The 15,304-nt window shown below is 35.0% G+C and overlaps 1 protein-coding gene across 1 annotated transcript in view; it reads left to right on the forward strand.

The window, feature by feature from the left end:
• The window catches only part of ADGRV1 (adhesion G protein-coupled receptor V1), a 538,620-nt gene that overhangs the window by 351,126 nt on the left and 172,190 nt on the right, over positions 1 to 15,304 (forward strand). The window contains exon 85 of the mRNA XM_055564426.1: positions 6,448 to 6,626. Within this exon, the coding sequence (XP_055420401.1) occupies positions 6,448 to 6,626 (179 nt within the window). The remainder of the gene's footprint in view (positions 1 to 6,447; positions 6,627 to 15,304) is intronic.

Consider the following 15,304-nt stretch of genomic DNA (forward strand, 5'->3'; position numbering starts at 1 on the left):
ATATGATTGTGGCTGATGCATATTTAACAAGCTAATTACATTTCTGTATGCCTGATGGCTTAGGAAAACTACTTAAAGTACCAGCGAAGTTTAATGTGTTTTAGGTGGTATACCACACATTTTTCATGGTCTGTGGTATGACCACAAGGGAAAAATTCAGTAACTTCTCATTCTAGGTAGGTTACCTCTAATGAGTTACTTTGTGGTCAAAGGTTGTCACTTTACTAACCTGTATTTTCCCGTTTATAAAATACTGTCTACTAAATATCTTTTTAAAGCTAAATTTTTTTAAAAAAACATTACATAGAAGATTAGACTACTGCTAATCAGTCTTATTAGTTGAATTAAGTTGAAATAGCTGAAAGAATGTTAACATTTTAATAATTCTACTTCATATAGCAACATAGAGAATTTGATATATGTATGTGTGTGTATAGCTTATAATGATAAAAGGTTAATTACTAACTTAATCATTGGGCTCAGCATGTAAGGACTATTTATTTTCATCTGCATTATATCTGCAATCAGAATAAATGGATTTAAATGAATTTATCTTAGAGAGTTGCTTTACTTTTATATCATACTTTTAGTACATTATAGTAAAATAGAATTCTGTTTTAGAGTAAAGAACAGTTTTGTAGTTGAACATGTTACATAACTTCTCCAAGCCTAGATTTTCTTACCAAATGACTAGATCTGTAGATTTATAGTAATGGTACCTGTCTTAAAGGACTGTGGAAAAACAGAATGAATGAATACCTGGAGAGAGCTTGGAGCAGTAGTTCCTGGGATGGACTGCTCACTCTATATGTGTTAATTTAGCATATTAATGGCTAGGAAAATACATGGGCACATGTTGAATACTCTTTTTCCAATATAATTCACATCTTTGTTTTGCAAAAGAGAATTAGCCTGATACAGGGGAAAGCGAAGGCTGACAGAATGAGGCAGACACTAGCTGCAAAGCTGAACAAACTGATAACCTCAAACCTCTTTACTGAAGGGCACACGTGGTGCATAGCCGGCTCCAGAGCTGGTGACCTTGACTGTTTCTTTAGTTTTCCCCTTTCCTGACTTTTTCTTTAAGCTCCCCTCTTCTCTGGAAGGGAAATCATATTGTGCATGATGGGAATAGAGTAACACATTATTTTGCTTATTTTTTTAGAGGTATACAACTCACAAATTCCCTCTTTGCCTGTGGAAATTGAGTTATCCTTCTGTTTGCTCTTTATGTAAGATCACTCTGAAATTATTGAAACACTTTCCCACTTCCTTCAACCAGCCGAGTTATGTCTATTTCTCCTTCTTTCATATGCTTTCCACCTTCTGCTCTACCTTCACCCTACTCCTGAAGGTAAACACTGTTAATTGTTTCCTGTGTATGCCTCCAGATATATTCCACAAATATATAAATATTTGTAAATATATAAAGAAGCACATATGTGTGTTTGTGTGTATAGTCTATATATGTTTGTATACTATATATATATATAGTGTATATATAAATTTATCCCATCCTGATATACTTTCTTTTCTGTACTATAATATGGTTATTCCATAATTTATTTTTCTGATCTCCTAGTGATGAAGTTCTGGTTATTTCCAGTTACTTTATAAACAAGGTTTCCTTGATCATCCTTGGACTCTGAATATTTATTTACTTATAGAATATCCATGGAATAAATTCCTAGAACTAATGTCTTTGCTCTTAACATCTATGTTACCAGATGGGTGGCCAGACCATGAGATAATCTATGCAGGAAATAAATCACAAGTAAATTATTTGAGATATAAATATATAATATAGGTAAGTAGAAACTTAATTTTGCCTGTGTATTCATTTGGCCCAGTGTTAGGATCATTTCCTATCACCAAGTTAAATTGTATAAAAAAATGCTTCAGTTAATATCCACGCCTGGTTTGTCCTTACTATCTCTTCATTTCATGCCAAGGGACACAGCTTAATCAAAAATATAATGTGTTACTTTGAAACTAAAGCTTACTTGAAGAACATATTTTTAAATAGTAGAATAAAGTTAGAAATCATTTCACAGTTGTACTTGAGCATTCACCTCTTGTACTTTAATTTCTCTGTAAAATCAGGTTATGAAGAACCAAATGTACATAGATTTATTCCTTGGTAGAAAGACTACTTAGTGCCAGAACATAACAACAGGAAGGGAAAAGCTAATATTAGCTGTGTTTTTCCTTCATCATTGATTTAATTTGAGGGAACATCAAAGGTATTAAGGGCAACAGGCTGGTAATTATCAAGATAAAATGACATCCCCAGGAAATACTGAATTCTCCAATCTTCACAAAGCCTTGTAAAATTGTTAAAAGGAAGGATAACTGGAACAAGGACATGTGATAACATTTCTCAGATTCTCCTTTGAAAAGAATGACTAAGAACCTATGGTAATAACAAAATTAATAGCATCTATGATCTGTGACAAAACTTGATGTTATATATCAGTGCAAGGTTTCTGGTGACACAATTAATCAAATATTAAACAACAGGCTGACCCTTCTCATTAGGAGTTCAAGTCAGTCCTACAGTTCTTTCTGGGAAGGTAGCATATAAATGAGTAAACTCAATAACTCAACCAAATTATGAAGTTTTTACTGAATTCAGTGATAATTGTTAAATATTGAAATTGTGTACATCTTCATTTGTTTTATGCTTCTCAATAAAGATTGTATGCAAAGCATTTTACTAGGTAGTACAAGGTATACACCAATTAATTTTCCATGGTTCATGGGTATGTTTCAGCCATTTCTATTCTGAATGTCCTTTGTAAATTCTCATTTAGTTTTGGCAAATGAGAGAGTGGATTATCTCCAAGCTTGAACAAGGAGTATGCATCTCCACTAACACATACAGCTGGGCGGGGAGGAATGAAGACAAAATGTAAGCCTTGTGTAAATAACAAATCATCAGTATTTGTATGACTTTCTATGGAAATACATCTTAACCTTAGTCTTCACAAGATGCTTTGTTCTATAACTAACGCAAATATGAAAAAGTTATGCTTTTCTCTAACCACCTCAGCTTCCTTTTCTCTAAATAAGATGTCCTGAAATGGTCCATAAGATGGTTCTAACAAAATATTTAAAACTAGAGCTAGAAATGTAATTGGAGACCTAGATACTGACATTGCAATTCACAGGTAGTCTTTAGCAGGAAATGGTGTGTGTGGTAAGCTGTTCTGTCAGTATGAAGCATGTTGGTGAGAATAACACCTTTAACTTATATTGAATTTTCATAACTTTTTTGTTCTAACATTGGTTAAACATAGATACTGGGGCGCATATACTGTATATCTGTCAACATAAAAGTATCATGCAAAGATAATGGTCTCTTGATACTCTTTCGAATACAAAGGAGGAGTCATGATTACAAGGAAAGGAATATATCTCAAATGTTCCCCTCCCACCTTATTGTGGAGAATGGAAGTAACTGGAACTTTTAACACAAATGCTCCAGAAGAGCAACATGTATCTCAAATTTTTAGAACAATGAAGGAACCTAAATTTAAGCAAACATTCAAATCATAAAAGGGAGAGTAAGCATATAGGCTAGCTCATTGAACCCATGCTCTGTAAGTATCATTGGACCTCAGGGAGCTGTGAGCAGGAATGGAAGGCATTGTCCATTCTTCTCTACACTTTATCTCTTCACTGTGCTTTTTGCTACTCTCACCACTAAAGTTCATATGTTTTCTTTTTTTTTTTTTTTAAGTCAACCAGCCTAGACTCTCACAAAATTTCAGGGCTTTCAATGCCAGATAAGTGGTCCAGCCTGGATCAGGCTTCTCCGGATCCACAGCTTTGGCAGAAGGGCAGGGTCGTGAGCATACCCTGCGTGTGTTGGCGGCGGGTGGGAGGATGTGAGGAGAGAGACAGCGTTCAGAGAGAGAGGGCTGATGACCTGGGCACACTTTCCAGAACGTACCTCCCATACATACTATATTAAAATATTTAAAATTCAAGGAAAACTTAGAGTGAGTTAGTCAAAACAACTCTTAGATTTAGACCACGTACTATGTCCCAGAATAATTAAATGTTGTTTCATAACATAACGTTTCCACTCTTTAACCACAATAAATAAAAAGTCATACAATAGTAAATACTGTCCTTTGAGTAGACTTTAATGATTGGATTCTTTAAAGAAAGAAAGAGATTCTTTTTTCTTAATTGACAAAAGCTCATGACATTCGGAGCTGGATTTGCTTAACTGAGTATTCAAGAATTCAACGACACTGTTCCTTGAGCTCTTTGGAGCAGAAGCATTGCGTGTGTAAATCTGACAACGCAATTACATTTGTCTCAGTCTTATCTGAGGTAAAGGTCAGACAGCTGCTGAAAGGTTCAATAATTGTAACTGATGGACTAATGTTCATCTGTGTAAAAGTGGACATTTTGGAAATGCCCTGATCTTTATCATGATGAATCAACTTAAAAGTCATTTACCAGTCTGTACTCTCCTGATTCTTCTGCCAACTGCACCACCGAGTTACCCTGTTATAAGAATATATACAATGTCTATTTAAAATAAATGACCCATACTTTTATTTTGGGGATGGGTTAGTCATCCTTACTTGGCATGAATTTTCTTTCTTTAAACAAACAGTATCGACCACTCTAGCATCAGACACTTGGTCCAGTCCCACCTGTTTGGGTCATGTCCCTTCACTAAGGACTTCCTTCCTAGCTCAGTTGGTAAAGAAATCTGCCTGTAATGCAGGAGACCCATGTTTGATTCCTGGGTCAGGAAGATCCTCTGGAGAAGGAAATGGCAACCCATGCCCGTTCTTGGCTGGAGAATCCCATGGACAGATGAGCCTAGCAGGCTACACACGACTTAGGGAGTAAACCAGCACCTCCTAACTAATAATAGAAAGGCGGTAAAAAGCCTCTTGGGCCATTTAAAAAAAAAAAAAACTCAGAACAAATTTACATAAGCAACACCTCAAAACAGCCTTCATACTTATAGATATAAACAGATGTACACAAAGATACGGAGTGCTGACGGGAAATAAAATTCAGACACAAAAATCTGCAAGTAACCAAACATTTTTATCCTTTCCTGCTTTAGGCCAATCAATACTAATCCCCCAAGGCTAATTTGGTCCAGATAGAATCTTACTTGGAAGCCTCAGTAAAACATCTGAAAACCTTCCCAGGAACATTAGGCATGATGTTTTTCACATAGCAGAGTTTCCATTGTATCACTGCGTACTTTTGGTCTTTAACTATTTATCTTTTGTCTTTCACACCGTCTGACATCTTAATGGGAGATTTAAGTGAGGCGATCACATTTTCCAGCGATGACTATGTGCTTAGCACTTTGTATATAGTGTCTTATGTAATCTTTATAACTTTGTTGTATGCATCAAGAAACTGAGGCCCTGGGATTGTTGTCACTTGCCCAAGCTATTCCTGTAACATATAAAAATCTATATATACGATTAATCTGTACCCACAAACTCTCTGCCATATGAAGTTGAGGAAGGGGATTTAGCTAGTGGATAAGTGTCATTGTGTGAAATATGTATGATATGATTTTCAGTGTTGTTTCTGTAATAAATGATAATTAAACATAAGTACTCTCATGGAAAAAGAACACTAGAAGGCAGAATATATAAGTTCAAGATTTGACTTCCATATACGGCTAGGTGTGATTTGGGACCAAGAGTAACATTTGTAGGCCTCAGAGTCCTACTGTCTGGAAAGGAAGATTCAAGAAGGTAAATACCTCTGTCATCTCTGCTACTGTTATAGTTCCAGTGCCTAGATGGGCTTTGAAATTTAGTATGCTCTCAGGAATGTTCATCAAGTGAATGAATGAAAAAGAGTATAAATTGAGAAAGAAAAATGGCCATAAAACCTAGCCCATCGCAGAACATTTTTCTCTGTGCAGACATTCTTTGTTTTCTTGTCTGTCTCCCACTGGGGACTGAGACCTGGGCCTGTGATCGCATTTCCCCATTCCCTGGAAGGGTGTCTGATTCTGCCACCTGATCAGCTCTCAATAAGTGAAAAATTGTTTAAAAGTCTGGAACAAAGGACCGTTTACTTCATCATCCGCACGAGGCTGTTCACATGGAAAGGAGGTTTGAATATCAGCGTGGGTTTCTTCAAGCACGCATTTACAGAACAATGACAGTTGATTATGACTGAGAGTAAATCAAAACAAATGAAGCAAAATATAAAGTAACATAAATACACTAAGCATTTCCTAATGTTTTCAGACTTTGGGGATACCCTGAATTTCTTGTATGGAAAAAAATGAATGTGTGAACTAATTAAAAAATCAAGTCAGAACTTTAATCATTGAGTAGATCCCGGCCCTTTGTTGGTCAGTAACTCTTCATGTCTAAGCCATGTGAGTGTGTGTCCTGGGCCATCAGACCTGCTCATTTTATGTTCTCTTTTCTTCCCTAGTCTGTGAATTTCTGGTACGTGCTGGTGATGAATGATGAACACACAGAAAGGCGCTATCTGCTCTTCCTCCTTCTGAGCTGGGGACTCCCAGCTTTAGTGGTGGTCCTCCTCATAGTTATTTTGAGAGCAGTCTATCATCAGAGCATGCCACAGATCTATGGACTCATCCACGGTGACCTGTAAGTACATCCAGGGAGCGCACACTGCCTCCTCGGCCTTTGTGTCCCCCGGCAACTCTACTGATAGATGCTGGGAGCGTTGGCTGGGGGTTCCGACTGAAGAAGCACCACGAAGACCTTTGTCTTCCTGCCACACCATCTACATCTCTCCTTCCTCTAATTCTCTCTTTAAATAAAGACCTGTGGCCTCTTGAGTCCCTTCGATAGATGCTGTTTTCTCAGGTGGGTTGTATATCAAACAGTTCATGGCCATTTATATCGATACCTCACCATAGTCTAGTTTGTTAGATTGTGACAAACCAAAAATACCCAGTGCAGTCAGGGAACTATGAACATTTTGATCAAGAATTTAATCAGTGGAAAATTTGGAGAGTGGCACATTGTCTAAGGAGTCTGATGCTTTTGGGAGGGGGAGCAGAGTTTGGCAGGTACCATCATCCATAAGGTGCCTAAATACAAAAAGACTATGTCAGAGTGAATAGAGAGTGGCTGCAAGAGTACCTGGGAAGGAGCCATGGTCAGCTAGGTCCTTCTGATAGATTCTTATTAAAGTTCACTGTAGTCTTGAATTCTAACAGATCTTTATACATGCATGTGTATGCATGTCTTAATCCTGAATCTGGTGTCTCACAACTTTGAGGACCACTCAACCCCTTCAAAAAAACCTTTGTGATAATAAAGGTTAATCAACTCCCTTGGTGTAATGAAGATTCAGAGGACAAAGTACCGTTTGTGAATGAGAAAGAATTAGCCTAGTTACAATCTTATGAGGACAGTAGTACCTCTTTATCTCACAGGTTATCGTGAAGAAAATAATTAGGTAATAGATGTGAAGAATCTTTTAAAATGAAAGTACTATATAAGCAGAAGTTATTTTAATGTTGTTTTTGCCTATGATCAGTTATAATCATTCATTATATACTTAGTCAATGCTTGTTATCCACATGTGCAGATACACTTCACACATGGGTAGTCACACACTGATATCCTGCACGCCATTTGACCAAAGGATATTAACTATGTAATACACACATACCTATTGAGATACCATATATAGTAATTTTTTCTTTCTATTTAAATTCAGTAAGATTCCTTCATGCTCATTAATTTGTAGTATTACAACAATTTATTAAAATATAGTAGTCGCTAAGAGTCGGACACGACTGAGCGACTTCAACTTTCACTTTTCACTTTCACGCATTGGAGAAGGAAATGGCAACCCACTCCAGTGTTCTTGCCTGGAGAATCCCAGGGACCGGGGAGCCTGGTGGGCTGCCGTCTTTGGGGTCGCAGAGAGTCGGACACGACTGAAGCGACTTAGCAGCAGCAGCAGCAGCAGCAGCAGCAGTATATTCTGTCCATATACAATTCTTAAAGCCTAATCTTCCAGAAAGGAGTAGTTGTGTCTTTTTCCAATTATATTATGACATTTAAAAATTTTTTATTGGAGGGACTTCCCTGGTGGTCCAGTGGCTAAGACTTCATGCTCCCAGTGCAGAGGGCCTGGGTTCAATCCCTGGTCAGGGAAGTAGATCCCACCTCTCCCAACTAAGAGTTTACATGCTGCAGCTACAGATCCCGTAGGCCACAACTAAGACCCAGCACAGCCAGATATATAAATAAATGGTTTTAAAATATAAAATAAATATATTGGAATATAGTTGATTTGCCATGTTGTATTAGTTTCAGGTGTACAGCCAAGTGAATCAGTTATACATACATACATACATATATATATATAATCCTCTCTTTTTTTTTTTATTCTTTTTCTGGATAGAGCATTACAGAGTATTGAGTCGAGTTTCCTGTTCTGTACAGCAGGTTCTTATAGTTATCTGTTTTATGTATAGCAGTGTGTATATGTCAGTCCCAGTCTCCCAGTTTATCCCTCCCCTCCCCCACCCCCTTGTGACCGTAAATTTGTTTTCTACATCTGTGATTCTCCTTCTGTTTTAAGTAAGTTCATTATGACCTTTACTGCTCCTGACATTTATTTAAATCTTGGACTACCAGGATTAATTTCAGAAAGTTCTGCATCTTTCTTTGTCAGATACAACGTAACCATGAGACAAGTCCTGGGGACTAGCAGCCATCTCTTTCATGAGCTCCCTGGTGAAACACGGTTATTTGGTGGCCGTTTTAGATACACCTAGCTTGGATAAATGGGACCCAATGCAAGTGATGTTAATTAGAAGAAACTCCCTCTTGATGCTTCTAAAAGGATTTTTAAAGAGAAAAATAAACTGTTTATACAAGAATGTCTGAATCAACCGAGTCTTAAAATATTTGCCTCTGAGGCTTTTGCAGAAAGTTCTTTTTAACCAACTCAGCTATAATAAATGAAATGTAACATATAGTAACCTTTTACCCAATCTTAATATTATAATATTATTGAAACTTGGTTTGTTTAGTATAGGTTATTTAGCTTCTTCATTCACATATAATATTCATGTGAATTTATTCCAGATTTTTAAAAAGTGTGTATTTTTAATATTACTTTAATCTCAATGTAGAAAGAATAATTACTATGTTTTTTTTTAATATTTATGAAAAATATTTTATGCTTATATAATCATTTAAAAACATGCCTTTCCTCTGGGGATGATAGGATTTGTGGTTGTAAAATAGTAGGACATCTGTTGTGCAGTAGTTGTTTGTAGTAATAAAACTTTTTTAGTTAAGAATTTTCCCTAAGTAGATCTCTAATGCATTATATATTCAAGTTGTTACAATGCTTTTGTCAAATCTTGGAACCAAGATTATGATAATTAGATAAAACCAGGAAGTGATCTCTCTTTTCCTGTTAGCTGAAAAAGTTTACAAGTTTGGTGTTATTTCTTCTTTATTATTTTTGAAGAAGTCACACATGAACCCAGCTAGGCCTCATGTTTTTTTTGCAGGAAGACTTTTAATTACAGATTCATTTTCCTTTAAACATATAGAAACAGTTCTTTCTGTGTCAATTTGATAAATTGTCTTTTTTTCTAGGAATGTTTCTATTTCATCTACCTATTCAAATTTTTTAGTGTTTGTAGGAATGAATATTTTTTTCAGTCTTGATATTAATAATTAGTATCTTCTCTCACTTTTTATCTCTTGATCAGTCTCCTGTGAATAGTGTTGTTTTTTCCCAAGTTCAACTTTTGACTTCTTCATATTCTCAATCGTGCATTTATTTGCAATTTCATTGCTCATTTCCTTAATTTATTTTTATTTTTAGGTTTCATCTAATTTTTCTTTTATGTATTCTATTTATCTTATTTGCTTTGTTTACTATGTGCTAGGTACTGTGTATTTATTTTATTTATTTAAAATAAATTTCCTCAGCTTTATGGAGATATAATTCACATATATAATTTTATAAGTTTAAGGTATCCAATGTGATGATTTGATACTCACATCTGTTGTGAATTAATTATCACAATAAGATTGGTTAACACTTCCATCACCTCACATAATTGTGTGTGTGTGTGTGTGTGGTAAGAACATTCAAGATTTCTTATCTTAACAACTTGCAAGTACATAATATATTATTGTTAAATATAGCCACCATGCTATACATTGGATCCCCAGAACTTATTTATAACTAGCAGTTTGTGCCTCTTGACCAACATCTCTCCACTTTTCCCATCCTTGGGTCATAGCAGCCACCATCCTAATCTCTGTTTCTATGAGTTCAACTTTTTAAACATTCCTCATATAAATAAGGTTACATAATATCTATCTTACTCTGTCTAAATTATTTCACTTAGCATAATGCCCTCAAGATCTATCCGTGTTGTTGCACATGGCAGGATTTCCTTTCTTGTGACTGAATAATATTGTAGTGTATTGTATATATTGCAATATATATCTCACATATTTATCCATTCACTCATAGACAGATTCTTAGGTTGTTTCTATATCTTTGCTACTGTGAATAACACTGCTATGAACATGGGGGTGCAGATATCTCTTCACAATCCTGATTTCATTCCCTCTGTGTGTATACCCAGAGGTGGGATTGGATCTTATAATAGTTCTATTTTTAACTTTTTGAGGAACCTCCATACCGTTTTCTATAGTGATTGTAACAATTTGCATTCCCACCAACAGTTTGTGATCTTTATTATTTCCTTCCTTCTGCTAACTTTGGGCTTCTAGTTCCTTGAGGTTTAAAGTTAAATTGTTTATTTGAGATCTTTCTTTTTTCTTCATGTTAGCTTTTATCACTATAAACTTTATCTTAGAATTGCTTTTGCAGCATCCCATGAGTTTGGTATATTGTTTTCCATTTTTAAGATTTTTTTTTAAATTGCCCTTTTGATTTCTTCTTTGACTCATTGGTTGCTTAGGAGCGTATTGTTTAATTTCCACATATTTGTGAATTTTCCAGTTTTGTTCCTGTAGTTGATTTCTAGTTTCATACTATTGTGGTTAGCAAACATACTTGATAAGGTTTGAGTATTTTTAAATCTGTTGACTGATTTTGTGGCCTAACATATGGTCTATCCTGGAGAATGTTCTGTGTGCAGTTGAGAAGAGTAGATATTCTACTGCTGTTGGATGGCATGTTCTATATGCCTTTTAGGTCCGTTTGGTCTAAAGAATAGCTCAAGTCCAACATTCCCTTATTGATTATTTGACTGGGTGATGTATCCATTGTTGAAAGTGGGATGTTGAAGTCCCCTACTATTACTGTATTTTTGTCCACTTCTCCTTTTAGATTGGTTAGTATTTGCTTAGTATATTTGGGTTCTCTGAAGTTGGGTACAGATATTTGTGATTATTATATCCTCTTGATTAATTCACCCTTTATCATTTTATTATGACTGTCTTTATCTCTTGCTATACCTTTTGAGTTAGTCTAGTTGTATGATATAAATATAACTACCCCTATTCACTTTCCGTTTCATTCATTCACTTAAGCCCTTGTGTGTCCATAAAGGGGAAGTGAATCTCTTGTAGGCATCATATATTTGGGTCTTTAAAAAAAAAAAATCTATCCGTCATTTTGTGCCTTTATATTGGAGAATTTAATCTATTTACATTTAGAGTAATTATTGATAAGGACTTACTGATTCATCTTACTGTTTTCTGACTATTTTATTGTTCATTTGTTCTTTTCCACTTTTCTTGCTAATCTTCCATTTTTAATTGGTAATTTTCCATAGTGATATGTTTTAATTTCCTTCTCTTTATTCTTTATGAGTCTACTGTAGATTTTTGCCTCATGGTTACCATGAAGCTTACATAAAATATCTTACTGATATAATGTTAAATTTTATACTAATAACAACTTCATTTATATATAAAAACTGCTTTTACTTCTCCCTTTTACTTTTTGGGGTCACACTTTACATCTCTTTATATTGTGTATTTATTAACAAATGAATGCAGTATAGTTATTTTTAATACCTCTGTCCTTTAACCTTTTAAATAGAGTTACATGGTCAACACATTGCCTAATTACTGTATCAGAATATTCTGAATTTGACTGTATGCTTACCTTTACCAGTATGTTGTGTATTTTCATGTGAGTAATTAGTGTCCTTTCCTTTCAGCTTGAAGAACTCCTTTCAGCTTTTCTTGTAAGATGAGCCTAGTAATGATGAATTCCTTTGGTCTTTGGTCTTTTCTAACTTACAGCTTTGCCAAGTAGGAGGGTATTGTTGGTTGGAAGGTTTCTCTTTCAATACTTTGAATATATCATTCCACTCTCTCCTGGGATATCTCTAAGGTCTCTGCTGAGAAATCCACAGATGGCATTATGGAGATTCCCTTGTAGGTTACAAGCTTTTTTCTCTCTTGCTGCTTTTTAAGATTCTTTCTTTGTCTTTGATTTTTGATAGTTTTATTATGTGTTTTTTTGGAGAAGGTCTCTATAAGTGTAGTTTGGGGACATCTATTATTTGTCCCCAAATAATATTGTCCCCATGTATTATTTACTCAGAAGTCCAATAAACATCTTTACCAGATGACACGCAGCTATCTTATATTCAGCAAGGTTAAAATTAATCTCTTAAATATGTGCTTTGACCTACAGTCTCTATGAAAAGTTCACCATCTTCCAGGGTTCTCAAGCTGTGAACTTGAGAGTTTTTCTACTTTTTTCCCCCTTACATTTCACATCCTATTAATCACAAATTGTTTCCTAGCCCAACTCTTAAATGTTTTCCTAATCATTTTCATTTCTTATTTCATCACCATCGCTTCAGTTCACCTGTGTCATCTTTGTCTAGTCTGTTGGATTACCTTTTAACTTGTGTTCTTATCTCTAATTTCTTCCTTTTATAACCCATCCACTAAATTTTGAAATATGGAAATGATTATATAACTCTGACGCTTAAAATTCAAGTTGTTTTTCATCACCTCAAGGTCATGGATGTTAGGTTATCCACAGTTGACTCTGAACTATTGAACCAGCTTCTTTAGCACACTTCCCACCCATCCTTTCTGGTTGCCCTTTGTAACCAAGTCACTTGATATTTCCCATGGTCTCTTATGCCTGCACCTTTACCTATATCTTATTAATCTCAAATGCTTTCCTTATGCCTGCCCCTCAAATACCTGTTTTTTCCCTCTAAGCATCAGCTTAAATATTAGCTGTTTGAAGTATCTATTTTCAGATTAAAGCACTACCTCATATATACTCTTGGTAGAGTCAGAACTTTTCATAAATCCTGTGATTGTACCAATCATACTATATTATGAATATTTGATGAAGTTATCTATGCAAATTGAAATTCAGCCTGGAGATCAGTGATTAATGCCAGAATATATGGTAAAAACAATAAATTTATGAAGAATGTAAGGTTTAATTTTTCCCTTGATGGAAGTAACTGAACCAGAAAAAAGAAAAGCCTTAACAACTAAGGTAAGTGTATACAAATGTGGGTTTAGAGGAAACTTTCATGCTTTCTCTATGCAATAATGTATGTATAATAAAATTTTACACTATAAAATTATTAGCAAAATGTATCTAAAATACTTGCGTGTGTGTTAGTCTCTCAGCCATATCCGATTCTTTGTGACCCCATAGACTGTAGGCCACTGGGCTCCTCTGTCCATGGAATTCTCCAGGCAAAAATACTGGAGTGGGTTGCCAAGATCCAGGGGATCTTCTCAACCAAGAGACCGAACCCAAGTCTCCTATATTGCAGGCAGATTCTTTACCATCCGAGCCTCCTGGGAAACCCTGTTCTAAAATACCTGGAAGTTACCAAATGATACTAATGTCTCAACATTTTAAATACTGTGTGAGATTTGTTATATCTTATAAGGAAAAAGTTTTCTTATACAAATATGATAGATAAAATCTTCTAATTCACCAAGACTAGTGGATTTACAAGTCTACACTGGGTGCTCTACTTCATAGACAAAACTAAATTTAATATTTTATAGGCTCTTTAAAATCTTTCTCCAAATCATGTTGTGCAATTTAGGTCTCGATTCAAAAATCCACTGCTGTTGCTGTGCAATCTAGACCTAAATTGCACAATATGATTTGGAGAAAGATTTTAAAGAGCCTATAAAATATTAAATTTAGTTTTGTCTATGAAGTAGAACACCCAGTATAGACTTGTTACTGCTTCTTTTTTCACTGAACCAGGTAATCCTATGAATCTATGAAAAATTATACTAAAAGTTGACAAAAGAAGACTTACATACTTTAAAGATTTTTTTAAAGACATTTTCATAACTTCTTGACAATTGTGCTAGAAACTCCTCTAGTTGTTTTTTAACCTTATAATTGAACAGTGCTTAACTAAAGTAAAGCTAAAGTAAATGAAATCTATCCTTGATTGATTTCCATTAGTTACCAGACATAAGTCTATTGAGAATACCCAGAGGTAGTCCCTTTTGAGTGGTTTACATTTAGTGTCTTTGGAAGTAGCCACCTATTTTTCTTGGATTGGCTTCTCAGCTGCTTTAGGGAAAGGGAAAAATCTGAAGAAGAATCTCTAGCTTTATCATACCAAGTGCAGAGGAAAGAGTATAGCACTGAGTCAGGAGCCAGGATGGAAGCCAAGGGAATATGGGCCTGAGAAATTGTCCCTAAAGACATAATTTGCTATTAATCTGGGGCCACAGTTATGTGACTGTGGAAGGATAGAATGACTGAGAATGAGTGCCAGAGGGGAGGACAGTGAATTAACTTATCTCAATATTCCAATATTCCTACCTCTGAGCTCTAAGACCCTGACAGATTAATAAATGTCAATAACAGTAAAAGTGATTTAACGGTGATAGGTTGTTTTGTACTTCCCAATCACTTGCATTTTTCTCTTTCTTGCTAAGTTGTATGAATTCAAACCTAAAGAAAAATCAGCAAATTACTTATTGAGTAGCTATTAATATTATGTGCTAAAGCATAACTGAATTCTCTTCTATTTAAGCTATGTATTTGTTTGTGATAAAAACATGCCTGACAATTTAAAAATCGATTACTTTTCTTTTTTAAGTTTTTCAGTATTTTAGTTTCTTAGTATGTTTGGTATGATGTTTTATTTTCAATTTTCTTAGCAAATCTTAATTATAACCTATTCTGATTATCCTGCTCCCGAACTGAATTACCTGTTTTATAAATAACACAATCCTCTGAAAACAATCTAATTTTGCTAGCTATATTAGGAGAAATCTTGTTAACATGGAGGACAAATCTGTATACTCTAAATTAGAACTAAATAGAAGTAATG

The sequence above is a fragment of the Bubalus kerabau genome, chromosome 1 (genome assembly GCF_029407905.1).
Source record: "Bubalus kerabau isolate K-KA32 ecotype Philippines breed swamp buffalo chromosome 1, PCC_UOA_SB_1v2, whole genome shotgun sequence".
In the NCBI taxonomy this organism is placed as follows: Eukaryota; Metazoa; Chordata; class Mammalia; order Artiodactyla; family Bovidae; genus Bubalus; species Bubalus kerabau.